Raw genomic sequence first — 27,678 nt, forward strand, 5'->3', positions numbered from 1 at the left:
ATGCGGGAGACTTCACCTATTGTAAGGTAGAGCGGGGAGCAATCTGGAGCAGCTCGGCGGGTCGATGAGCATCAATGGGAGAAAAAGAAGGGTCAACATAAGACTCCGAGCTGGAGCCCTTCACCGAGACCATCTTACCGTTTTGAGGACGGATCCTGCCTGCGAGCCGATGACAGCGCCGAACTGAGCAGACACCTGCCGAGCCGGGTCAGCATCTCTCCAGCCCATCAGGGAAGCGCTCGGGCTGCGGCGGCAAGAGGCCAAGCCAAACCCGCCAGCCAGCTCAACCAATCGCTGCCAGCGGCGGGCGGGCTTTCCCGGCGCCTGTCTTTCATTTCACGTGACGGAGGAAGTTTCGGCGCCCTCTGAGGAGACTGGCAGATCCTGATGGCCTCTCTTCGCTGGACATGAGCGCATTCGTTTCACCCAGGGACAAGATGAGAGCTGCCCGCTGGGGGTCGGCGCCCACGTGAATGACTGAGTGATCTTCCCCGTTCTCCGGTCGGCTCGTGAACCCGCCAACCAGCAGGATGCCATTAGTGAATGGTGAAACCTGATCGGAGAAGGGCAGGTTTCCCCCCCACCCCTCCCCTCTCTGTCTCCTGAGCGCCTCGCATCCTGGCGAACTTTCCACTGAACCTCTGCTGCTGTGCCCCGACTCCGGCCCTGAGCCCAGGGATTGAGAGCCTGTCACCAGAGCCCATGGGAAACAGCAAGAGCAATATTCATCGACTTCTCTCTCCCGTCATCTGTTTGTAGACCCGGCGACAGGATTTGTTTCCATGTGCCACTCAGAGCCACTGGACAAGCCGTGTGTATTTAATTTGGACCGTTCGGAATGGCACATTTCCCTTTGTATTTGAACTCCGCAATGCTGGTGTTGTTTAGCTGTGAATTCCGCCTGGTAACAGCAAGTAAGTCGGTTCTTATATTTTATTTTTTAGATGTATCATCTTTCAGCTATAACTTGGACTTCACTGCTATTCTCCAGGTGAATGCCAGTTAGGGTCACTGACCTCGAGTCATGGCAGTGGGCAGGTTGGGGAACTGCGCCAAGGGCACAATGACGCCGGAGTGCCCTGTCAGCTCGCTGCTCAGTGGCTTGTACCTCGGCTGAATGGCCCTTCCAGGTTACTCTTCATGCAACCACAGAACGAGGGAATGAGATGACAAAAAAAAAGAGGTGATCAGAGAGTCACGGTGAGATCCGAGGACAGACCCGGCGATGCAGCAACCGGTGCTGAGCTGAATTGCCAGGGAGTAAATCAGACCAGTAACTTTGAAGATAGATGGAGTTGCAAGGTAGGGTGATAAGATAGGAGAAGCGAGTGGAAAATTGCCGCGAGGCTGGGAAGTGAGAGGTTGACCAGGGAGCGAGACTTTAAGGAGGGCACAAAAAAAAATGCCCTAAAGCTGCTGTGAGGAGGGATGTAAGTGGAACGCGTGAGGGTGGGAGAATCCAACATCAGATGCAAAGTGGAGAAGCGGATGGCGATAAGGGAAGGATAGGAGGAAAGGGTTGGCGATAACAGGAAGGACCGCACAGGGGTTTGAAAATCCAGCGAACGGAACGATCCGCGAGGATCGAGGGTGAAAGGGAGACGGAAGAAAGGCGAATGAAGAAGATGAGCAGGATAATTTCCTGCTCCCGTTTTATGAGCCCCGATGCAAGGTCTGAACCTGAAACGTCGGCTTGTTGCTGGAGCCGCTTAGTTCCTCCAGCAGACCCTTTTCTTAAACTTGCCTGAAATTTGGTAAAGAATAAGATGCATATTTGACGAGGAACTGCTGATGGGTTGTGCTCTCGTTTTAGTCTTGGTGTCCTGAATATTCAATATGACCGCTTTAAACAAAACGTGAACTGACAAAGGCTCCGAAGCTTGCAGTTCCTCGAGACCTTCTGCCTCTACACCACCGATTTGTCATCTGTAATAATGAACTATATTTTCGATGGGTATTCACATAAAAGGAGTTACAGCTGCCAAAAACAATGAAATTCATTAGAAAGATCATTCAAAAATGCATGTGCATTCTTGCCTGCGATTTGTAATGATTGTGGCTTCAGCCAAGTACGGTGGTTACTAACCTGGTGGTGGAAGTGTTCATTAGATGACAAAAGTTACGAATACCCAACTAGTTTAATTGCTGAGAAAAAAACGAGGCACGCAATTGGCCACATTTTGAGTTCCTGATCATATCTGTGGGAAGATGAATTTCATTCAGCAAGTGGGTATGAGCAAAGCGTGCTGATCTCCTTCAGAGGTTGTTTCCAAGTTCCCCTCAAGGACGTGCGAGCAGAGCGTCGGTAATCCAGCCTCCCAAACGGCCGGTGTATTGCAGTGTATACCGGCCATAACGAGTGATTAAAGAAATGGAAAATGAATAGGGTGGGCGTGGAAAAGCTGGGGTGAGTACGGGTAATGACATTGAACGTCTTTGTTACATTTCTAGTGTTAAATACGATGGCCATCATTACGTTTTAGAGCAAATAATGATCATTCATAATTTCAAAATTCTCTTCGTCTGTCACGCCAAGTATTTATTGTAGTACGAATGACTAGTGTTGGAGAAAAATATGAGAACAATGCAACAACTCGCCAGGAGTGGAAATTGTGTTCATTGGTACTGGAACAGAACACGCGTGGCATGGGCTTTTCCCTCCAAAGTTCTGGGGAAGACTAGCTTTATGCAGTGGATAACGTGATTGCTATGTAATTTCATCCGTTAATCTGTTGTGATTGAATCAGATTCTCTCATTGATTTTTCATAAAACGTTCATCAAACGGTGAAATTTAGAATTTGGAAGTGGACTTAATTATCTGATTTTCTACAACAAATCCATGTTTAATGTAATTTTAGTATTGCCTTTTTCAGAATTGATATGTGTATAGTTATTCATGTTGAAATATGGAAGAACTGCAAATACAAAATGAAGGATTCACTGAGGTGGATGTTCAGTCATATCATCAGGTTCCAACTTGCACTTTCAAAAAAACTATGATAACAAAGAGGCAATAAGATTTAGGTTTTGTCAATGCATTCAGAATATTTTAAAAAAATCATTGTGCTGTGTGTGCAAGGTCAGTGGTCACCAACTCCCTTCAATATTTGCTTGAAATGCTAGTTGAGAGAACGGTTTTCTTCAACTGTTGCAACCTACCTGAAGAAAGAAGTAACAGAGCATTATTGGGTAGGGAATTCTAGCTCTGCGTATTTTTTTTTTAAACTTGGTGGGGAATTTGCAGTTAGTAGCGTCACAGATGTCAGTTGTCCCAGTCCTAGTATAGATCCATCGTTTTGTCTGTGACAAAATCGAGTCGAGTTGCTGGAGTGCCTTTCCCAGTGCTCCCAGTGTTTTGATGCCTCGTGGGTGAAGGAAAGCTTTAGGGACAGGCAAAGAATCTTTCATTTTAAAATAACAATATCCTCCTCTTATAGCTGTAGTATTTATGTAACTGGATAAAGTAACTATCTAGCCAACAGTGATTTTTCAAGATATTGACGATAGGATGCCCTGTGATAGGAATGCAATTAAATCTTATTGGTTATTACCACTGAATGTCGAAACCTGAATGCTGACCTATTTTTGTTGCAGACATTATTTTCTGAAGAATTACAAACGGATCGTAGTTCTCTGCAGTTGTCACCAAACATGTCCCCTTCTGACATTATGTTGAAGTGTTAGATGAAGCATCTGAGGGTTCTCGTGGATCGTGCTTGCTCCTGTTAATTCCTTGATTATTCACCCATCAGTCAACAGCTAGATGTGGCAAAATATCATACCGCTGGATCAGAGGGTTTTTGGCAAGGACTGGAATGGCTGAATAGTCTCTTTTCTGTCGTGTTCGATGGTTATATGATTCTAATACAATGGAGCTCAAATCTGATGCTTTGATACTGCAATTGCTGTGGTCTGGTGATAGCTGTTTCTGCAAGTTACCACACTGTCCAGTGCATGAGTTCCTTAGACAAAATGGTATTTTCATGTGGATGCCTACTGTTTTACACATTTTATGGAGCCAGGGTGATCCACTGGTGATGATAATGGTAGAGTGAGCACTTGCTGGACCATTAAGTTATAGATTGTGCGAAGTGTAATTCTATTGTTATTAATGGACATTCGATGGATGTCAGATTTCAGCTGTACTATGCCTATCCCATTTTACAGTATGGCACTATCACGCACTATTGAAATGTCAAGGTGAAACCATGTCTCCACAATGAATCTATCCTACAAATCTCACCCATAGAGACATCTGTGAGCGGTATGCTGTTTAAGATTATGTTGATTTTCATGCTGGATCTATCTGACATCACTTAATGGAAATCCAAAGCGACTTCGCAGACCCTCAGGGCTCAGCCATCTTAGATGGCAGTACTCCTACAGTGGAGCACCAATGCAGCCCGCGAAGCTTTCAGTAACCATTGGGTTCATAATCTGGAGTTAGATGGATGGTATTCATTTTTATTTGCCCATATTGGATCTGGAACCATGAGATTTCATGATGTCTAGAGTTAATCCTGAGGATTTCCAATCTCTCCACCTCTTCTCCACCCCACTTGGACCTCTTTAATGATCAATGCGCTTACTGACTATCTGCTGTCAGGACAGATCCAGGGATTGAAATCCTGGGATATTGGCTGATGTGATGGATTGTGCGAGTTGGCACCACGCCAGGCCGTAGCTCGGGGCAGCCTTCTCAGTTTAAGGTTTGATTGGATGCTGAGTTTTATTGTCTTTTTTTGTAGCAGTTTGATGCAGCTCGGAACTTTAGAGGACAACTAGGAGTCATTTGTTAAACGATACATTGAACTTCACACGCTACTGCGATAAAGACGCCACACTGAGCAGTAGTGGCCGCTCTTCGCTGGAGGTCTCGTTGTGAATGTAAGCTGGTGATTTCCTCCGACTGCGCGTCACAGAGTCAGGGCAGGAAAGTACTTTTACTTATCGCAGAAAATCTAATCAAACTGGAAGCTGACTCAAAATAATATTCGTATCGCTGTACTGTAGACGCTGGGATTTTCTTCCACTGCTGTTACCACCTTTTTCCCATTAAATAAAACGCATCAAACTTCCACACTATACTTCCAAAATCTTCTTACCAAATCCGTGAAAGTGATCAGACAAGGTATTGAAGCATCAGGCACAATTAGTATTTTACAGATATTGCGAGAACACCGGGTCTTCTGTTTCTAATAAATTGCGTTTTCAAACTGTTAACTTTGTGACACTCATGGTCGTTCCTGGGCTCCTAAAATGAATGTGCAAATGGATTTATTGAATTTAGGATGAATTCTTCACTTTGGCCTGGTACTATTTTGGGTCACCTCATTCAACTGCACCACAAAACTCTTGTCTTTTCCCGTGAAACATCTCGATTGAGTCTGTCAGTCAAAGACAGACGGTCGTGAATGATAAAGAAAATCGAACACCTATGTCAAGACCAGAAAGCAATACAACCATGATTTTTCCACTAATTTCACCGCCATGAAGTGATCCTTCCTGTCGAGGTTTACATCTTCACTGCGCTATGTTGGAGCGGTGGACATTCATCTTCAGTTGCCCACGTGGATCCACGGGACGTAGTTCTGCAGCTCTCATTGATTCTGTGCCAAAATTAGGTCCACACAAGCCAAGATTCAAATCATCGATATTACTTAATGAAGAGAAAGCCTCTTAATCGCACAGTAAAACGAACTGCGAATCCATATGTAAGGGTTCTGCTCCTCTCGCCGCCTTATCCCAGTACAATGCTTTTGTCCCTATCGCATCTACCTCTCCCCGATACCACGGGTCGCTTTACAGCAGGGGTGTCAAACTCAAATTCACGAAGGGCCAAAATTAAAAACTTGGACTAAGTCGAGGGCCGAACGAAATATTTATTGAAAATTTTTAAAGACATCTGCATGTTTTCTCTTCTTTCAACATATGTAATGTTAAACTTTTTCTTATTAAAATAAATGTTTAATAATAGTTTTGGATAAACTCTTTCCAGAAGCATTAACAAATGAGAAATAAAATATTCAATAAATAATATTTCTCTATAGAGGATTTGTCAAATGTTGCTAGTGTACTGTCGAATAGTAAAATCTTAGGGCTATTGAGAATGTGGGAGAATAACATGATTCCTGAAACAATCAAATGGGTGACTGATTGTGGGCATGAACTCTAGCAGGGTTATTTGCCATGCCCTTTTTCCATTGGTACAGATATCCTTTGATTTACACACTTTTCAAGTTTTATGCCTAATGAGCTTGTATCCAGGTGCAGGACCATTTTTAACCAGGAATATATTTATCACTGTGACATGAAACTATTGGAAGATCGTTTTATCCTGAGATTAAAGTTCATAATCCTTACTCAGGCCTGTGTGCGGGAGGGTGGGGTTTGCGGGCGATCGGGTTGGACAACGACAGTGCGGGGGCATCGGCTCTCGCTGCAGGGCGGCATCTCGGCGGATCAGCGGCCCCGTCACCGTGAGTCGCGGGTCGGCCTGCGGTAGGGAGGGGGAGTGGGCAATGGTCCTGGCGAGGTCAGGCCCCCCCTGAGTTTCTGCCAGACCCCCCTTGACCTGCTGAGTTTCTCCCGGACCCCCCTTGACCTGCTGAGTTTCTCCTGGACCCCCCTTAACCTGCTGAGTTTCTCCCGGACCTCCCTTAACCTGCTGAGTTTCTCTCAGACCCACTTTGACCTGCTGAGTTTCTCCCTTCTAGTGTTTTTACGAGAACCACAGACTTTCGCTCATACATTGATGAGGGGGATCAAGGGCCAAACATTGTCAGGTACCTCTCTGCTGGATAAAGGATACGGTTTAACCCGCTGAGTTTCTCCAGTGTTGGGTTTTCACGAGGTAGAGTCAAAGGACCGAAGGGCCTTTTTCTGATCTGTAATGTTCTACGGACCCTGCTCTTATTTCCGTGCCGGTGTCCCAGGACCTTTCCAGGGCAGTCTCCGCGCTCAGGACCGCGCTGGGATCCCAGTCAGCGGTGGAGGAGCAGGTGAGTGCGGCTAATCCGATCCAGCCCACGCCACTCTCAAGATTGGCAGGGGGGGTTCCACCCTACCTGCCCAACCAGCCTCGCTCTCCACGTGTACTCCAGGCACCCGCCGCTGGTCCGGTGGGAAGGCGCAGGGCGGCCGGCGCCCCCATTGCCCGGCGGGGAGCCCCAATCTTCTCTCCGGCGTCCCGACTCCATCTGCAGCTCCAAGAAACGCTGTGCCACTGGGGTTATGGGCGCTGGGAAGCGGCCTTGGCTTCCCCTGACACCGGCCAGGCCGCGCTGTGGTGGTGGGGTGGGCGGGGGGACACGACAGCGTGTTTATAAAATCACCCACCTCTACTTTTCAAGGACCAGGATTTTTCTCTCTCTCTCTCACCCTGGGACACAGTGGTTACTGTGCATGCGCTATACTGGCGCGGTGGCCAGCGGGCCACCTCTAATATGTTTTTGATATGATCTTGCGGGCCAAATAATTATATATTTGGCCCGCGGGCCAGAGTTTGACGTGTGCTTTACAGTTTAAATGATCACGACTTGAGGTGGGGGGGGGGGGGAGGACGTGGACCTGTCCTCGGGCCTGCGCAAAGGAGCTTTTAGGTGGAATGCAGTGTGCGCAGAACTGGCCCCACCCTTTACACCCATGGTTCGTGTGCCGTGTCCAAGCAAGCTGGGACGTGGCAGCGAGGTCCTTGTTTATTACATAAAACCTCGTAGGTTTTATATCGGAGTGGCCTTCTTCTATGCAGTTTTCTTACCCGGGCTGGAGGGGCCTGCCTCCCCTCCTAGGTCGGCCCATACTGCCCGGACTGGGGCCGCCATCTCCAACTCTCTGCCTGGACCGGGGCCTCCGTCTGCCTCACTCGACCGAGGCCGGGGCCTCCCCTTGCTCCTGCCCGGATTGGGGCCGCCGCCGCCTACCCTCTGCCCGGACTGGGGCCGGGGCCGCCGCTGCTTTCCCTGTGCCCGGACCGGGGCCGGGGCCGCCGCTGCTTTCCCTGTGCCTGGACTGGGGCCGCCGCCTCCAACTTTCTGCCCGGACCGGGGTCTCCGCCTGCTTCACTCGACCGAGGCCGGGGCCGCTGCCTCCCCCTTGCTCCTGCCCGGATCGGGGCCACCGCCGCCTACACTCTGCCCGGACCAGGGCCGGGGCCGCCGCTGCTCTCCCTGTGCCCGGACCGGGGCCACCGCCTCCAACTTTCTGCCCGGACCGGGGCCTCCGCCTGCCTCACTCGACCGAGGCCGGGGCCGCCGTCTCCCCCTTGCTCCTGCCCGGATCGGGTCCGCCGCCGCCTACCCTCTGCCCGGACCGGGGCCGGGGCCGCCGCTGCTCTCCCTGTGCCCGGAACGGGGCTGCCGCCTCCAACTTTCTGCCCGGACCGGGGCCTCCGCCTGCCTCACTCGATCGAGGCCGGGGCCACCGCCTCCCCCTTGCTCCTGCCTGGTCCAGACCGGTTGGCTTCCTTTGCTAGATTTCTTGTATAAGATTTATCATAAGTAATTTCCTGCTCTGCAGTTATCTGGGGTGTAGAGCTCCCATCTTTTTAATCCTCAAGTTCAGAATATCCTGTTGTTTTGAGGTGTGTTGACTTGAGGTATTCCGGTGTTAATACGCCCCATCACAGGTCAATTACAAAATGTGCTGAGAAGCAAAACAGAAAGTCGAAATAAAGCCAGAACGTGATGGAAACACTCAGCAAGTCGGGCAGCATTGGTGGGGAGAGAGGCAGGGTTGGGGACACCCAGGACCTCCGCATGCATCGGTGGGGAGAGGGACAGGGTTGGGAACACCCAGGACCTCCGGCAGCATCGGTGGAGAGAGGCAGGGTTGGGGACACCCAGGACCTCCGCATGCATCGGTGGGAAGAGAGGCAGGGTTGGGGACACCCAGCACCCTCAGCAGCATCAGTGAGGAGAGAGGCAGGATTGGGGACACCCAGCGCCCTCAGCAGCATCGGTGGGGAGAGAGGCAGGGTTGGGGACATTCAGATAATTGGGTTGCATTGGTGGGAAGAGAGATTTCAGATTTATTGTCAGAGTACATACACAACATCACACACTGCCCTGAGATTGTCTTTCTGCAGTCAAGGCAGAATTCCCACTTATTGATAGTGCAAAAAATCCTCATCTGTACAGTGTAAACAAAGAACTGTAAACAGATAAATGTAAAGAAACTAACTGCAATACGGAGAGAATTAAAAAAACAATAAAGTGCACAAATAAGAGACCTTAAATGAGTCTCTGATTGAGTTTGTTGTTGAGGAGTCTGATGGTGGAGGGGCAGCAGCTATTCCTGAACCTGGTGGTGCCAGTCTTATATCTCCCGCACATCTTTCCTTCAGTCTTCGTAACGTTGCAGTGCATCTCCCTCTGTATCCTGTGGTGGTGAGGCTAGAGGAGAGAGGATTCCAGCGGCAAGACAGAGGGGAGGGGGTTGCTGACGGCGAGCCTGGAGGGGAGAGGGTTGTGGCAGTAGTGCTGGAGGAGTCAGGGTTGCCAGCGGCGCATTTGGAGAGGGGGATGTAGCGGTAGCACCGGGGTAGAGGGTTGTGGTGGCAGTGGTGGGGGGGGGGGTGGAGAGGGTTGCCAGCTGTGAGGCTGGAGGGGAGGGGGCTCTAGTATTGTTGCTAGAGGGGAGAGGGTTGCAGTTCAAGAGTGTTTACAAATGGTTTTGAATGTTTTTAAGCCTTTTTGACTGGATAGAAATGCGGGTGGACATTATGTATAGCATATACTGCAAGCTCTCAACTGCTGTGCTCCAGCTATGGAACAATAGCCGCATTGCCTAGTTGGTCAGTATCAGGAAACGTGTAGGCTAAGAAAGAAAACCTGGAGTGAAGCCCCGAAGGCGGTTGGACCTCACAGTTGTTATCTTTCTGGCAGCTTCTGCAATCAAGTTGTTCCCAAACGTGGTGCGCTGGACTTCTTTTGACTCTGACAATGACATTGAGAGGTGGGTCATGTTGTCTGGGCAGTGCAAGGCCCCTTACACTTTGGCCTGGCATGTGCCCTGATGAGGTCATTCCAGTCTCTCACCATGTGGTGAGAGTACAAGACGAAGGTTATGTCCTGACTCAACTGATGTAGAGTTGGACGCCTCGGTGGTCTTCATCAGTGGGAGGGACCTTTGTATCCCACTAGTCAGCTACTACCCGCCTTAAGCCGAGCAGCCCTCAGCCAATAAGGTGCTGACCCCCCCCAACCCCCCATGATCTGTCTGCTTCAGTGGGTGTCTGGAGCTTAGAGTCTCAGCACTTGACAAATAGATTGCCAACCTTACACCAGACAGACAACAACAAAAAGAAAACAAGGACTCCAACTCTTTGAATCGCAAGCTGGAATGGGAGAACAATGCATCCAGGATTGACGGATGACCTTTAAGCAGGCGATGATGTCCATAAAATAGTGGTTATTGACCTTGAGCTACACAGAGTAAAATTTGATGTAGCAGCCTTACAAGAGACTAGACTCCTGGACAGTGGTACCCTAAAGGAGGAATGCTATACCTTCTTTTGGCAAGGAAAGAGAACTGAGGAGTTCAGAGAGCATGGTGCAGGCTTTGCAGCATGTATGGTCGAGCCTCCAGCAAATGGTGCAGAGCAAAGCATCAGTCTGCAACTCACCGCCACACAGGAACCTGTAAACGTCATCTGTGACTATGGCCCCACACTGTGCTCAGCAGCTGAAATAAAGGACCAGTTCTATGAGTCATTTGGTGTCAAGGTCAGTAGCATTCCCAAGTCACAGCACATTATCTTCCTGGGTGACCTGAATGCAAAAGTCAGTACAGACCATGAATCTTGGCCATCTGTCCTTGGACATCATGGCATGGGAAAGATGAATGAAAATGGATAGAGATTCCTGGAATTTTGCTGTTAGGGCAACATGTGCGACACCAACACCTTCTTCCAGAATAAGGCATACCACAAAGCATCATGGAGACACCCTAGGTCAAAACACTGGCACCAGATGGACCTGGTCATCATCAGATGTGATTCACTGAATAGCATCACCAACACCAGAGCATATCCCAGTACTGTCTGCGACACAGATCACTCCTTGATCATTTCCAGAGAGAAATTCAAGGCAAAGGTCTTCTGTGCCAAATAGAAGGGATAGCTAAAAATCAACACCAGCAAGACATTGTATCCTGAGTAAAATCAAGAGTTTATTGAGCTCTTCCCAGGAACCAAGATCAGAGTGCAGAGGCAACCTGGATCTCCCTTCGCAATCCCATCTACAACACTGCAGTAATAACATATGATTTAAAAAAAAGTGGAAGAACACTGATTGGGTTGAGGAAAACATCACCGAGTTGGACCAATGAATGAAGTGGACTGTGATGACCAACTATAAGAGTGACCCCAGCCAGAGGAATCTGTAGGCATTAAGAACTGCTCGCAGCAAGGTTCAGCAAACAGCGTGTCGCTGTGCTAACAACTACTGGCTACAGCTGCGTGCAATGATTCAGAGCGCCTCCAATACCGGAAACACCGAGGCGTGTACAAGGGCATCAAGTGAGCCACTGGAGTACCAATGAAGAAGTCAGCCCCACTGAAGATCAAGACAGGGGAAGTCATCACTGATCAGGGAAAGCATATGGGGAGAATGGATGAACACTACCTGGAACTCTATGCTGGAGAAAACTCAGTTTCTCAAGAAGCCCTGGATACCATTGAAGACTTGCCATTATTGGTGGAACTAGATACAAAACCCACAGCAGAAGAACTGAGCAAAGCAATCGATGCTCTGAGAGGTGGGAAAGCAGCAGGTGAAGATTCTATACCCCAGAAGTCAAGTGCGGGAAGTCATTACTGCTGGAGTCACTCCATGAGCTTCTCTGTCTCTGCTGGAGAGAGGCCAATGTACCTCGGGATATGCATGATGCCAAGATCGTTACCCTGTACAAAGACAAGGGCGATCGTAGTGACTGCAACAACCACTGCGCCATGGGAAAGGTCTTTCCCCAAGTGGTCATAACCCGACTGGAAACCCTCGCAGATCACATCTATCCTGAATTTCAGTGTGGTTTCAGGGCAAAGAGATCAACAGTTGACATGATCTTCACAGTCTGCCAACTCCAGGAGAAATGCCGGGAACAGCAGATGCCTCTGTACATTGCCTTCATAGACCTCACCAAGGCTTTTGACCTCATGAGCAGGCGTGGACTGTTCAGGCTGATTGGAAAGATCGGCTGCCCGCCAAAACTGCTCAGCATTATCGCTTCCTTCCACAACAACATGAAAGGCACAGTCAGCTCCAATGGATACACCTCTGAACCATTTAAGATTCTAAGTGGAGTGAAGCAGGGCTGTGTCCTAGCGCCTACTCTATTTGGCACTTTCTTCTCCCTGCTGCTGTCGCATGGATTTTGGGATTCCGAGGCTGGAGTACATCCATACTCAAGGAACGACGGAAAGCTCTTTAACCTGGCCCGTCTGAAAGTGAAGAGCAAGGCCCGAGCGACTGTTCGCTGATGACGCAGCACTGACCTCCCACACAGAAGGGCAGCTACAGAGGCTGATTGACCAGCATCAAAAAGATCAACGTGATGGGACAAGATGTTGCGACCCCACCAACAATATGCATTGGAGATGAAGAACTTGATGTCACAGGTAACTTCACATTCCTGGGCTCCACCATCACCAGCAAACCTCTCACTTGATCCTGAAATTGACAAGCCCATCACTAAGGCTGCTACGGTGATGTCCAAACTAAGCAAAAGTGTCCGGGCCCTTGAGGCATTGGAGCCATGGTCATGGCAGAGTTGCACCATTCAGCATTGATTGGTCCAGAAGCAGTGGCACATCCTGCAGGTACAGTCTGGGGAAGGGGGTCAGTCAGGACAAGGTAGGGGGTGGGTGGGGGGAAAGGGGGTTGGTGGCTGGGCTAAGGTGGAGAGGGAATGGGTGGAGAGGGAATGGGTGGAGAGGGAATGGGTGGAGAGGGAATGGGTGGAGAGGGAATGGGTGGAGATCCCTGGATCATTGAGAGCTTGATTTGTTTGTTGGCAAAAATGTTGACCAAATAATTTACTTTTTCTGCAAAAAAAGGAGTGTTTCTTTTAAGTTGCATGTGGTGTGATTTGTGCTAACTGTGTATGGGTAATTGATAAAAAGACTTTTTATTAGAAAAAAAAACTAAGCAAAAGAGTGTGGAGCAACAAACACCTCACCGCGAACACGAAGCTCAAGGTGTATCAGGTGTGAGTCCTAAGCACCCTCGTTTATGGTGGAAAATCATGGACAACATATGCCAGGAGGAGAACCGGCTTGAGAGCTTCCATCACTGATGCCTTTGATGTAACCTGGACATACCCTGTCAGGATAAAGCCGGTTTTCTCAGCATGCACCTCCTGCTCTGTCAGAGATTACTTCAGTGGAGTAATTCCCAAAGACCTGCTGTATGGATGTCTGGCTGAAGGATCTTGACTCAGTGGCTGGCCAAAACCGCCATTCAAAGATATCTGCAAGCGTGATTTGAAACTCGCTCACATCGATGTGCTCGACTGGGAGCCAGCCCATTGCTGATGACCATGGCCACTGGAGAAGCACTGTCAGAAAGGGTGTGAAGAGAGGTGAGGAAAAGTGGACTTGCTAAATGGAGGACACTGAGGAAGCAGAGACAGCAGAGCCAGTTGACCCCAATCCATTGTTTCCAACTTCATCTACAGCAAGTGTCACACCAGAGTGGGCCTTGTGAGCCATTCCAGATGCTGCTCTAAAACAATTTCCTTGGCGCTACCATTGTCTTCTGAAACAGAAGGATGCTTACCTCTTTCCTGATGTTAGCAGCGATAGCAGTGTGTGCTGGGTGGTGTGGATCCTTGATTATTGCTGCTGCTCTCCAACGGTAGCGTTCCCTCGAGATGTTCTTGACAGTGGAGAGGGTTTTTGCCTGTGATATCCTGGGCTGTTGCCTCTACCTTTTTCAGGGCTTTCTTCTCAGGGGTATAGGCCTGCCTATACCAAACTGTGATGCAGCAGCAGACAGTGCATGTTCCACCACACATGTAAAAATATGCCAGGATTTCTGGTGTCATACAAAACCTCTGCAAACTCCTGAGGAAGTAAAGGTGCTTAAGTGCATTCTTCATGATGCCTTTAGTGTATTGGGTCCAGGAAAGATCCTCTGAGATAGTGACTCCGAAGAACTTAAATTTGCTCTGCATCTCCAGCTCTGATCCCCCAATGATCATTGGATTGTATGGATGTATATGAGAGGCAGGGTTGAGAACACCCAGGACCTCCTGCAGCATCGGAGGGGAGAGAGGCAGGTTTGGGAACATTCAGCAAGTCAGGCAACATTGGAGGGGAGAGAGGTAGGGTTAGTGGGAGCTCTGATGAAAGACACTTTGACCCAACTTCTCTCTCCACATATGCTACCGAACTTATGGCATAACCCCTGTCATTTTCTATTGTACGTGACTGCAGTCAAGAATTTCCAGACTTGTCCATGACAGTAAATTCTGATTTTGTGAGGTGTCTGAGGTTAAATCAAACGAAAAAAGATTGTAGCAATTTGGGAGGTTTCAAATTTTGCTTCAGTGTGTAACCAGTGGGAGACCTGTTGCAGGTTGATACTGTTTGCATTCCTCAATGTGGAACAAACGGCCCACAGGTTTTGTAAGTTGTACCTTGCATCAGGATCATTGGAAGCAGGGAAGGAGAATGTGTTTTATGTCCTCTAACTGTACTGGTCGATAATTTTCTTGGAAAATATTTGATGTAATTCTGGCAATTCAAGATTTGGTGAAAGGAAAGGATGCTGCCATATGCATGTTTCACCCACCTGTTTGTATAATCCCAAATCCCATTGATAGGGTGGAGGAGGTGCATGAAGTGTCTTCCTGAGATAGCATGAATCCATGCTTGTAGTCAAGAAGATTGGCCAGGATATTTTATGGGATGCTTCTGTGTTTGGGTAACATTATTGAGTAGCCATTTATTTGTCTACAGTACTAAATGCACCATGGTGGCACTCTAATAAATTGAGTAGAAGGATGCCATTATTGCAGATAAAAATATTTCTCCATGTCCACTATCAAAACAAAAGAAAATGCAGAATCTGCAACAAAAATGCTGGAAGAATGATGCAGTCAGGCAATCGTCTGGTCAACATTTTGGGCTAAGATCCTGCATCAAGGCTCAAGCCTTCCTCTGCCATGTGAAGTTCCTTCATGCCTCGAAATGGGTGCCAATTCAAATGTACCAGAAACATTGAGTTGGCATCTGTTTTTCCATTCTGAAAATTATTGAACAAAGTTGCAATAACTTGGATGTTGGAAATCTGAAGTGGAAAATGACAATGTGGAACGCACTCAGCAGGTTAGGCAATGCGGAAGGGACAAACTCAAATTGATGCTTCAGGAGACACCTGATCTGGGAAATATATCTATTGTATTAGGCATTAAACAGAGGTTCTAGGAGGGAGAGGGGAGAACAGAATGAAAGCAGAGGTCCTGATGATGTGACAGCAAGGATTGTGGGGCAAAAGATTGGCTGGCAATGGTGCCAGTAAAAAACAAAAGGTGGATCTAAAGGAAATGTAAATGCCATGAGCAAATCTTTATAAATAGCTGCTGCCCAATAAAATGAGAGGTGAATATGATCTGAAATTCTGAAATTGTTAAATTTGATCTTGAATCTGGAAAGCATATCCAGTCTGATTGTGATGCAAAATTTCAAGTGGCAATTTATTTTGTCTGATGTGATACAATAGTCTTCTTCAGTCTTGGTTGGATTGGTCCATTGTCAAGGCGAAAGATTTATTCCACATCCAATGTAACCTTCCTACCCATAACCATGAGGTCATGATTATTCCTGCAGGGCAATTTGCTTTCTATGCTGTCTACATACAGTGTACCTTATTGCACCATCATTTATAACATCCATTTTAAAATCTGTGGTATTCCATTTCTGTGATATTTTATCATAAATTATGAAATATCTGCAATAATTTATGTAAGTTTCCCAAAGAAACTCTTTAATTTTAATTACTCTACTACTAAATAAGTAAATAGATATTCACATCGGACCCAGGTTAGACTCCGATACCAGTGCTCGCCTAGCTTCTATACAGTACGCGATGAAAACTATTAAGGTGCAAGCAGGCACATTGGGCACGAGGGACTCCAATATCAGTTGCTGCTTGCTCTACCACACTCTCCTGCATGTGAACAACTTGACAGACAGGGACTTTCAAACATACTCCCGATTCCCTATACCAACGGGAATGCAGCTCTCTGTAAGCACTGATTTATTGCAGTACTATAGCTCAACTCAGTGTTGTGCACATCTTACCCGTGACTCCTCCAGCGATGTCCACAGTAATGACCAGGTGTGGAACGATATCTGGGGCCTGGACCATGAGGCAGAGATAGAGAAATTTGGTATGCATCAACATTTTATACTGTTCTGAGCTGAGTATCTGCCCAATGATTATACTGAATCATTTAAATGAGCCTACAGTAAGGTGTGCACTAATGGGTGGCTGGAGTCAAAACTTGATTGGCAGGTGGTGGGACTTCCCAATAAGTTTGAAACAGGGAGTTTATGTGTCCCTCCGCATTTTCCAGACAAGGAGGCCACGCATTCCTCCACAATTCACAAATAACCGGGTCCTTTATGTTGTTGGCTGCCTTCTTGAGGCAGTGCCTGACATAGTGGATGGCAGGTCAGAGCCTGTGAAGGACCCGATTATGTTTGTTACCTTCTGGAGTCTTCTGCATTCCTTGGCAGTTGAATTCCCAAACCAGGCTGTGATGCAACCTGTCAGTATATTTTCTGCAGTTCATCTGTAGAAATTTATTAGAGTATTTGACCACATGCCAAATTCATCAGAGTTTTTAGAAAGTAGAAGCTTTGATGTGCCTTCTTCATTGTTGACTCGTGCTGGCTCTAGGAGTGGTCTTCCAAAATATGGACTTCAAGGAAGTTAACTCTGCACCTTGAGCCCATTAATACTAACACGTGTGTAGTCCCCCCAACATAAAATCAACAATACTGTTGTTATAGGGTATATTAAATTTTATATTAATGTTTTTAAAAGAAAGAGATTGTGAGGGTTTAGTGTAGGTCACCACAAACAGAGTAACACTTCGCATCTCATTTAAAATGCAAGAGCTTGGCTGAAAGCAGTCATACAGGCTCCAGTGGCTTTCCAAAAGACAATGGGACTGTTTTGGAAGGAATTTTTAAAAGCAGGTGCAAATGGAAGAGTCCAGGCTGATAAGATCTGTCAAAGATTGGGTTTGGAACCCTGCAAGGAGCTCTGGTTTTGCAAGCAGAGAGAGAGAGGAAAAGAACCAAATAGGATTTCTCTTAGAGGGGGAGAACTCAGTTCAAGTTTTGCAGTGGTTTTTGGAGGCTGTAAGCTTGTTGAGAACCCCATTTTGAAGATGAGTTCTGAGTTCTGAGTTCAGCCTGTTGAAAAGCCCTTGTAGTCCTTACAAGAGGAAATGGCTGGCTAGAGTGTTTCTCCTGAAATAAGGGAAACACGAGGAACTCTGTGGTGACCTGAAGAAGAGGTTATCATTTGGAAAATCCACGATGGGGCAAGTTTCTTCGGCAAGACACTGAAGTGACTGATTGGAGGGAATCAGTTTGTGCGTGTTCAACGAGCAACAAATCTCTCTCTGAAACTAACATGAACCTTCCTGAGCGGTAACCAATTACCTTTAAGCACCAGAGCTTAATGAACTTTATAAATGTTAAATTCTCTGCACAGTATAAGAATTACCTGATACCAGTGAACTTGGAGGAGTGAGAAGTGAGATTGGACTGTGAATCGAACATAAACACATATACATATACACGTTGCATGTGCGCTTAGAATTAGAAGGGAGTTAATAGTAATAAGTTAAAGTTTGATCCTGCTTTTAATGTTTAAAGATAATTAAAAGCAACTTTTGTTTTAAGTAACCATTTATCTTGGTGAATTTCTATTGCTGCTGGATTTTGGAGTCCTCTGGACTTGTAATACTGTCCTTCATCGTGGTGGCACAATCTGGCACAATGTTCTTACAAAGCTGTTGGAGAAATAAACTGCAGTGACAGGAAATCTGAAAAATAAATAATGATGGTGACATGCTCAGCGGATCAAGATGTACCAGGAAGAGAAGAACTGAGTTGGTAATTGGGTTAAGGATTCTTTATTGATACTAGAAATGTGAGATCATTGTGCTTCACCTTGCAGAGGGGAGGAAGTGGAGAGATCAGAGGAAATGTTTGCATTAGAATGCAGATTAAAGTTGTCAAGGAATCAATTATTTTAAAAGTGGCAATTGGAATAAAATGACATAGACATATTTGAATATAACAAGCTGAAACAAAGGTTTAGCCATGTCTTTGATGAATTTATTAAACTCAATATTGTCTCAAGGCTGGAAGATTAGGTGCCATTCTTCGAATTTACCTTGGGCATCACTGGAGCAACAGAAAGGTTGTGGCTGAAAGCATTGAACACTTTCAACATTCTCAAGCAGCTTAAAAGATTGAACTTGCTTATTATAACTAAAATTTGAATAACCCTGAATTTAACCACAATTTCACTAGCATTATTATCAACAGTTTCCCCTGGAATACAGAATTAATAATCTCATCAATGCCTTCCTTTCTGTTTTAGAGAAGCTTTTAAAATACTTTTATTTATGCATTTCATAACATCCCTCTTTCATTGTTTATTCTCTCTGCTTCAGACAATTGGCAACTTTAATATGTTCTGTTTTATAGAAGCATCTTAATATCAGGGTTAACAACATCAGGTTATTTTTGTTGATTATCTGAGAGAAATAATTGTAAATTCATTAATATATCAGAATAGCATTTATTTTAAGAGTGATGCACATTAAAATTGATGATATTTTGAAACCAAAATTGTACTCTAAGATGAAATTCTCTAGTTCACTTTAGAATGAACAGCAAACCCAAGACTGACAGAAATATTGGTGCATTTTGGAGGAAACTGGAAATTATAATATGAAGAAACAATGGAAATGACTCTAACATATATTTTATACAGTTTTTTTGAATAAAATTTTTAAATAATTCAAATTTATATAAATCTTTGTTTAATTTACAGATCAGATTAAAGAAGTATTTTGTTCATAACTCATTTGAATGACATTTAATGTCTTAGTCAATTTAGTTAATGTGGTGGTAATTTGCTTTGTGAAATGAAATAACTGAGTGAGACTCTCTCCACCTTTCACTTCCTCCATATCCTATTATCTCTTGGTCCCTCCCTAACCTTCCCTCTCCCTTTTTATTCTTAATATCTTCACATCCTATCTAGGAACCTGAAATGCTGACTGCCAATTTCTCCCCATGGATGCTGCCCGACCTGCTGAGTCTTTCCAGCTTCTTTGTTTCCTTAAGAGTACTTTCGTCACATCCAGATTCTCATAATTTATTATCTGTACAGGTGATGAGTCAATTCAAATATCAACTTTTTGATAATTCACTGGTGTTTGAGATGACAGTATTGTGGCGGGTTGTGTCAAAAGGCTGTTGTCAGATCTGAAAGAATGTCTTCTTTTCATTGTAGATGCATACAAATATACCATTAACAAAATGCATTCTATCAAATTGGCATATGTTCAACAGCGCCTTCTGGACCTCAACTTCATGTATCATAAAAAGGACTATCACCAATTGCCCCTAAAATTGCACACCAGTTATTACCAGGACCGCAGAAGTTCAAAAAAGCTGATTACCACCACACAGGGGTGATTACAGATGGATTGTAAATGATGGTTCAACCTATGGTACCCACATCACATTAAATGTCTTCAAAATCAATCTAGTTAATTAATTATGAAGTTGTATGCAAAGTCATTAGTTTCAATATAATTAACAATTCAATATATTAGATTATAAGCAGGAAAATAAATTATAGATTAACACAGGCTTCATGAAAATAAATATTTCCTTTTCATTGTGTCATGAAATTTCAGGTAAATTTCAGTAAGGTTTTGTTGGATATAGATAGATGCTCAAGTTAATCTTAAATGAAAGATTATATTGAGTACATGAGTTTAACACATGCTCCATGAAAAACATTTCCCTTTCATTGTGTCATGAAATTTCAAGTAGAAAGTGATGGTGAATAAAGCGTATGAGCAGAAGAATATTTTAATGTGGGCTTCTTGCTAAAATATCTGCTATTTTGTTCTGGGTTAGAGAATGCTTGCATCTTTTTTCAGGCAAGCAATTTTCATCAGACTTTCAACCCCATTCATTTCCTATGATGGTTGCTTGCAGCTTGTACATGAAGCACAAGATATTTTCTTCCTCCATTCACCTCAACAGGGAATTTCAAGCCCTTAAATTGCTCTTAAAAGAGGAAGGAAGGATATACTAAGTAAATAAACTCACTTTGACACCATAAGAATTTTCAAAACCTTTCCCATGTTATTATGTATTTCATGTATTCAAACAATATTGAAAGTATTACCTGGATAATTTGGGTGATTGACAATGTCTGAACCAGTTTGCAGCCTTTATTTATATTAGAGAATAAAGCACTAGTAATGCTTCAGCTGAATTAGACTGGATTAATGCTGGATCTATTGGTTCTCTCTAATTGTCAAGCATTTTGGCTTACATTTTGTCTTCATTTTGTGTGGTGTCTGCATTAAGTTCAGGTTGATAAAACAGATTTTAACCATGCACGTCGAATAACATTGAAAATTGATGAAGACTGCAAGTGCACCCTAGAAAAATAGCAGTATAATTGAATTATTAGCTAATTCCAAAGTTTAGGATCCAACTGGCCTGTTTTCTCTCTCCCTTCTTGGAAATTGAGTGTGATTGTACCTTTCAACATCCAAATGTTGGTCTATAACTACATCTGAGCCTTTGTAAATCAAATATTGAGTACAGGAGTTGGGATGTTATGGTAAAGTTGTATGAGACATTGGTGAGGCCAAATTTGGAGAATTGTGTGCAGCTTTGGTCACCCAAATACAGGAAAGATATCAACAAAATTGAAAGAGTGCAGAGATTTACTAAAATGTTGCTGGGACTTCAGGAACTGAGTTAAAGAGAAAGGTTAAACAGGTTAGGACTTTATTCCATGGAGCGTAGAAAAATGAGGAGAAATTTGAGAGAGGTATTTAAAATTATGATGGGTATAGATAGAGTAAATTCAAGTTGGCTTTTTCCACTGAGGGTAGGTGAGATACAAACCAGAGGTTAAGGGTGAAAGGGGAGAAGTTTAGGGGGAACATGAGGAGGAATTCCTTCACGCAAAGAGTGGTTGAAGCATGGAATGAGCTGCCAGCTGAAGTAGTGAATGTGGGCTGAATTTTAATATTAAAAGAAAAATTGGACAGGCACATTGATGGGAGAGGTGAGCAGGGATATTGGCTGGGTAAAGGTCAGTGCTATGAGGCAGAATCATAGTTCAGCACAGACTAGAAGGGGTGAAGGGCCTGTTTTATCTGCTGTAATGTTCTATGGTTCTGTGGGTTGCCAGGCCTTTTCAGTGCTTTACTCTACACAATGCCAAGATTGTCTAATTTTGTGAAAATAAATACTTATTTCAGATTTCAGCCAATGCTATATTCCCACTCAGATCAATTTAAAATTTTTTTTTTATAAATCAAAGCCTGCTGTTTCCCCATTGTTTGAACTACCATTCACACCTATGAACAGAAGAGGCCATGCCTGGTGATTGTTTATTTTTCCAAATATTCAGTAAGCTGCTTTAAAGTCGAGGATTTCTGGGGCAATGAATGTGCTAATTGGAAGGTCAAGCACGTGGTTATTTTAATTAACATTTAGATGTGAACTGAATTTACTGTCAAGCAGGTAAATTGAGTTTGAGTTATTATTGAACCTGATCTCTAGCAACCACCGAACGGGCATTAAAACGGATGAGTCGCTGAATTTTAATTAAACAGTGATGAATGTAGTCATGTGTAAAACAAAGTGTGCTGCATGCCATTACTAAAATTGCAAAGAATAGATAAAACAAAAGATATGAATTAAATAATTCCATTTTAAGGTTACAATCTATTCACCAGGATAGGGGAGTTTAAAACTAGATGACATGGTTTTAAGGTGGGCGCAGAAAGATTATAAGGGACCTGAGGGACAACATTTTCACATGGAAGGTATGTGGAGCAAGTTGCCACAGGAAGTGATAGAGGTAGGTACAATTACTATGTTTAAGGATCGTTACATAGGAAAAGTTTAGAGGATGTGTGCCGATTACAGGTAAATGGGACTAGCTCGGGATAAAGAATGACATGGATGAATAGGGATCCCTTCTCCTTTCTCAAATATCTTCTCCCACTTTAAACCTTCTTCCTCCTCCTGGACACCTTGTTCTGGTCTTCTGTCTACTCTGGACTTTTCTATTTCCAACTGCTGCTGTGACATCAACCTTATTGACTTCACCACTCTCCTTACTCCATTCCAATCTCACCCACTTGGAACGCCTGGCCCTCCACACTCTCTGCACAAATCTGAACCTCATCATCAAACCTCTAGGCAAAGGTGTTGATGTTGTGTCTGGCTTCAGCCAGACAACTCTCAGACACCTCATCTGACTTACCTCTCCAACAGGACCCCACCAAAACTCATCGAACCACTGTATCACGCATCATCTCTGAACTCATTACTTCTTGTCACCTCTCTGGCACAACCTCCAACCTTATTGTTTCCCAGACCTGCACCACCCATTTCTACCTCCTATCCAAGATCCACAAACCCAATTGTCCCAACAGACCCATTGTGTCCACGTACTCCTACCACACCAAATTGGTCTCTGCTTACCTCAACTCTGTTTTGTACCACCTGGTCCAGACCCTCCCCACCTCCATATGGGACACTTCACACACTGTTCATCACTTCAACAACTTCCAGTTCCTTAAACTTGATTGCCTCATCTTCACCATGGACGTCCAATCCCTATACACCTCCATCCCCCATATCGAAGGACATTTCTTTCTGGACAATAGACCCAATCTGTCCCCCTTTACCACCATTATCCTCTGGCTGGCAGAACTCGTCCTCACCCTCAATAATTTCTCCTTTGACTCATCTCACTTTCTCAAGGTCAAAGGGGTAGCCATGGGTACACACATGGGCCCCAGCTATATCTGCCTTTTTGTTTGTTACATGGAGTAATCCATGCTACAAGCCTACACAGGCAAGGCCCCTCAACTCTTACTCCCCTACATCGATGACTACTTTGTTGCTGCCTCATGCAACCATCATGGGCTCGTTGACTTCATCCACTTTGCTGCCAACCTCCACCCTGACCTCAAATTCACTTGGTCCATCTCTAGAAACACTCTCCCTTTCCTCGATCTCTCTGTCTCCATCTCGGGTGACAAACCCACCAATGGCCATGGCTACCTCTTCACACCTTGTCCCCTGTAAGGATTCCATTCCATTCTCTCAATTACTCTGTCCCCGTCACAGCTGCACCAAGGATGAGGACTTTCATGCCAGATCATCAGAGATGTGCTCCTTCTTCAAACAACATGGCTTTCTGACTACCACCATCAGCTTGGCTCTCATCCACATATCCTCCAATACCTGCACATCTGCCCTGGCCCCCTCTGCCCCCATGTAAAACAAGGACAGAATTCCTCTTATGCTCACCTACCATCCCACCAGGCTCTAATACATCCTCCTCCATCATTTCCACCACCTAATAAGTGATCCCACCACTAGACATATATTCACTTCTCCACCTTTTGCAGGGATTGCTCCCTTCATGATTCCCTTGTCCACTCCTCCTCTTGAGACCTACCCCTGTCGCCGCAGGAGATGCTCCAGGTGCCCACATCTCCTCTCTATCCGCCATTTGGAACCCCAAACAGCCCTTCCAACTGAAGCAACAATTCATATTTGAATCTGAACTGCATTTCAGTGCTCCTGTTATGGTCTCTTCTACATCGGAAAAACTGGGTGCAGTCAGGGAGATAACTTTGTTGAGCACCTCTACCCTGTCTACCACAATAGCGTGGAACTCCCAGTGGCCTCCCATTTCAATTCCTCATCCCATTCCCTTGCTGACACATCCATGGTCTCATGCACTGCCAGACTGAGACCACCTACAAATCAGAGAAACCACACCTTATCTTCTGGCTGGGCACCCTCCAACCAGATGGCATTAATATCGATTTCTGTGGCTTTCATTAAACCCCAGCCCCCCATCCTCTCACTTCTTCCCCTGTCATATTCCCCCAACTCAGTCTCTTTCCCTTTTCCCTGTTTTCATTTGCACAGACATAGTCAATTCTCACCTCTCCATTTATCCATTTAACATATTTTGCTGGTCTGGATTCCTTCCCCCAGTCAGCATCATCCATATTCTGAGATTTCCTATTTCTTGCTCATTCTACTTATTCTTTGGAGAAGGGCTCAGGCCTGAAACGTTGGGAATATATCTTTGTCTCCTATGGACGCCGAAAAGACCAGCTGAGTTCCTCCAGCATTTTGGTGTGTTTTTACTACAATCACACTATCCTGCTGACTTTTTCACTCTGAACAGGACCAAAAGGGCAGCTTCCATGCTGCATCACTCCATGACTCTACAGGAAACCATTGGAGGAAAAAAGTTTGAATGAGTTTCTGTATATCCTTAAATTTGTGGATTTCCATAATTTTTAACCATTAGCTCATGTCTGTAGTTCTTTTCTCTTAATTGTTGGAATGCCTGAGAAATTAAAATATCATCAACTTTACCAAGATAGATGAGCAAGGAACTTTAAACTCACAATGTTATTTGTCATATTTCTGAAACTTGGGCCCTGCATTTAAAGCTCTTATAGGATGTACAGAAGTGAGAAAGATCAGCTGGCTGAGTGGAGTCACAACAACAACCCTGCATGTCAGCAAAAGTAAGGAACTGATTGTGGATTCAGGAAGGGGAAACCAGGAGAACACAAATCAGTCCTCATCGAGGGGTCAATAGTGAAAATAGTTAAGAACTTCAAATTCCTGAGTGCCAACATCTCTGAAGATCTATCCTCAGGCTTCCTTGTCAATGAAATCACGAAGAAGGCTCACCAGCGGCTATATTTCATGAAGAGTCTGAGAAGTTTTGGTATGTCATCAAAGACTCTTATAAATTTCTACCATGGAGAGTTTTCTGACTGGTTGCATCACTGTCTGGTATGGACGTGCCCATGCACAGGACAAGAAAAAACTCCAGAGAGCTGTGAACTCGGCCACCATCATCATGAGCATCAATCTTCATCCATTAAGGACATCTGCAAGAGGCGGTGTCTCACAAAAGCAGCATCTATCCTCAAGGACCCTCACCTCTCAGGCTAACTCCTCTTCTCACTGCTACCATCAGGAAGGAGGCATGGGAGCTGGAAGCTGAACACCCAATGGTACAAAAACAGCCTCTGCCATTAGATTTCTGAACGAACAATGAACCACAGACACTACCTTACTTATCTTCTTTAAAAATGTAATTTATAGCAATTTTCCACCTGTGCTAACGCTGCTGCAAAACAATGAATTCTGTGACATGTTCATGACAATAAATTCTGATTTGGAGTGGAGTTCATTTCTGAAGAAACATCCTATTCAAAACTGCAGAAATAGTTTTGTCTGCAGGCTGACAGGATTATTGCATCTATTGGGTCTTTCATTGCTGTCTCAAGAATTCTACCACTATCCACTTGAATAAAAAAGGAAGCAATAACTGAGGAATTATTTCTGTTCCTAGTATATCTGTTGGGAATGGAAGTTAAATCTTCAAGGGATTATTAAGCTCTTTTCCTTAGAACAACTGTTGCTATTGCTTGGCTTGAGGTGTGTGCATGCATGTCACACTGCTTCTGTTTCCTGGAATTTAAGGGAGTGATCCAAATGGAAGGTAGTCTGGCATTATCAGCACACACTGAGGGCTCCCTTTCTTTTTGTTTGATAGTAATCTTTCTCTTCTTGCAGGAATTTCAGAGCGTTTCATATAATAATTTCAGAGTGTTTAATACAATCATTCATCAGAGGGTGTTGAAGAAGCTGTCCTTGCTAGAACTCAACACCCCTCTCTGTAACTGGAATCTATACTTGCAAATAGAAAGACCATAGTCTATCTGGGTTGGTAAAAGAATATCGAGCACCATCACGCTGAACACTGACTCATCTCAGGGCTGTGGGCGCAGCTTGCTCCTGTTCACACTACTGACCCACAACTGCATCACCAGATCGAGCTCCAATAGTGTCATATAGTTTGCCATGACAGTGCAACACCTCTTGAGCAACAAGAGGTGCAAAATCTTGTGACATGGTGTGAGTGTAACAACCCGAGTCTCAAAGTGGACAAGACGAAGGAGATGATCGTGGACTTCAGGAAGACCAGGAACAATAACTCTCCAATATATATCACTAACTCTGTAATGGAGAGAGTGGAGAGGACAAAGTTCCTTGGAGTCCACTTAATTAGTGATCCATTGAAGGCACGCTGCACTTTCTGAAAAAACTTAAGTAGGCAAGGCTACCAGCCACCATCATGTCAACTTTTTGTAGGAGCTCTATCGAGAGTATCCTGGCTGTCTGCATCACAGTGTGGTATCATTTCTACAGAGAAGTGGATCTTGGGGGATTTTTGTCTGAAGAGGGTGCACTAAATCACTGAGAACTCTGACCACCCTACCCACAGTATCTTTCAGGTACTCCTATCAGGAAAGAGATACTGGAGTATCAGAGTCTAGTAACCACTAGACTGAGGAATAGCTTCTTCTCTCAGACAATGAGAATGGTGGACAACCAAAGGAACTACTCACACTAACTATCCAAGACTCTCATATTTACAAAACAATATCTATTTATTTAGTTGTATATATGAAGACTTTTCCTGCATATGTATTGTTTTTCTGTATCTGTATTGTGCCTGTTTGTGTGTGTGTGTTTTGCATGGAGGACTGGAGAATGCTGTTTAGTCAGGTTTACTTGTGCAATCAGATGACAATAAACTTGACTTGATATTATAGAAAATAATACCAAGTATATGTAAAGAAGCAACATTTATTGCCAAAATGATTACAATACTTTTTTAAAAAATCATTTTGTTTCAGGAAAGCAGTGGCTATGTTCACTTTGTTTGGTGGTTTTTAACATATATTTGATGCATTTGATTCAAAAGTGTGACACCCTGAGATCTAGATTTGTTACACCTGTTACAGAGTTCTGTGTTGTGTATTGGCCTATGTGTTGTGTGGTTTTCTGTTGGAAAGTGACAGTTTGCCTTAGAGAACCAAGGTGAAGGTGGACTGCTGAGAGAGTGGGAGATGGATTGGGCATGTGTAGAAGATGATCTAAAAATTTCTGGACTTGGAAGACAAACCACCACTGCATGTGGCTATGAAGTGGAAGGAGGCCCAAAGTCATTGTCTGGGAGGCAGTTTAGAATGTTGGGCATTTTAAAAGGGATGAACATTCCAAAGGCACCCAGAAGGATCCGGAGCAAGCCATTGTTTCTCTCTCTGCAAGCAATACAAGAAGACAACTTTGAATTTTGTTCTCTCTTTCTCTCTCAAAGATCTTTTGGCTTCAGTTTACCAAACAAATTGAATTTTGTTTATGATCTTTGCTTCAGTTGAGATCGAAGTTTTGTGAGTCTTGTGTGTTTTGTGTTTGTTTTGTGTCTAAGTTTTTCTGTGGGCTGGTTGGAAATATAACTTGGACATTAATTACATATGTT

The 27,678-nt window shown here is 44.6% G+C and overlaps 1 protein-coding gene across 2 annotated transcripts in view; it reads left to right on the top strand.

The window, feature by feature from the left end:
* The first annotated feature begins 336 nt into the window (after nucleotides 1-336).
* Nucleotides 337-27,678, top strand: part of LOC138736718 (fibronectin type III domain-containing protein 4-like) — a 227,824-nt gene continuing 200,482 nt past the window's right edge. For both annotated transcript variants that reach the window (XM_069886681.1, XM_069886683.1), the window contains exon 1: nucleotides 337-914. In XM_069886681.1, the coding sequence (XP_069742782.1) occupies nucleotides 839-914 (76 nt within the window). In that variant the 5' untranslated portion in view covers nucleotides 337-838. The remainder of the gene's footprint in view (nucleotides 915-27,678) is intronic.

This window comes from Narcine bancroftii, chromosome 6 (assembly GCF_036971445.1).
Source record: "Narcine bancroftii isolate sNarBan1 chromosome 6, sNarBan1.hap1, whole genome shotgun sequence".
NCBI lineage: Eukaryota > Metazoa > Chordata > Chondrichthyes > Torpediniformes > Narcinidae > Narcine > Narcine bancroftii.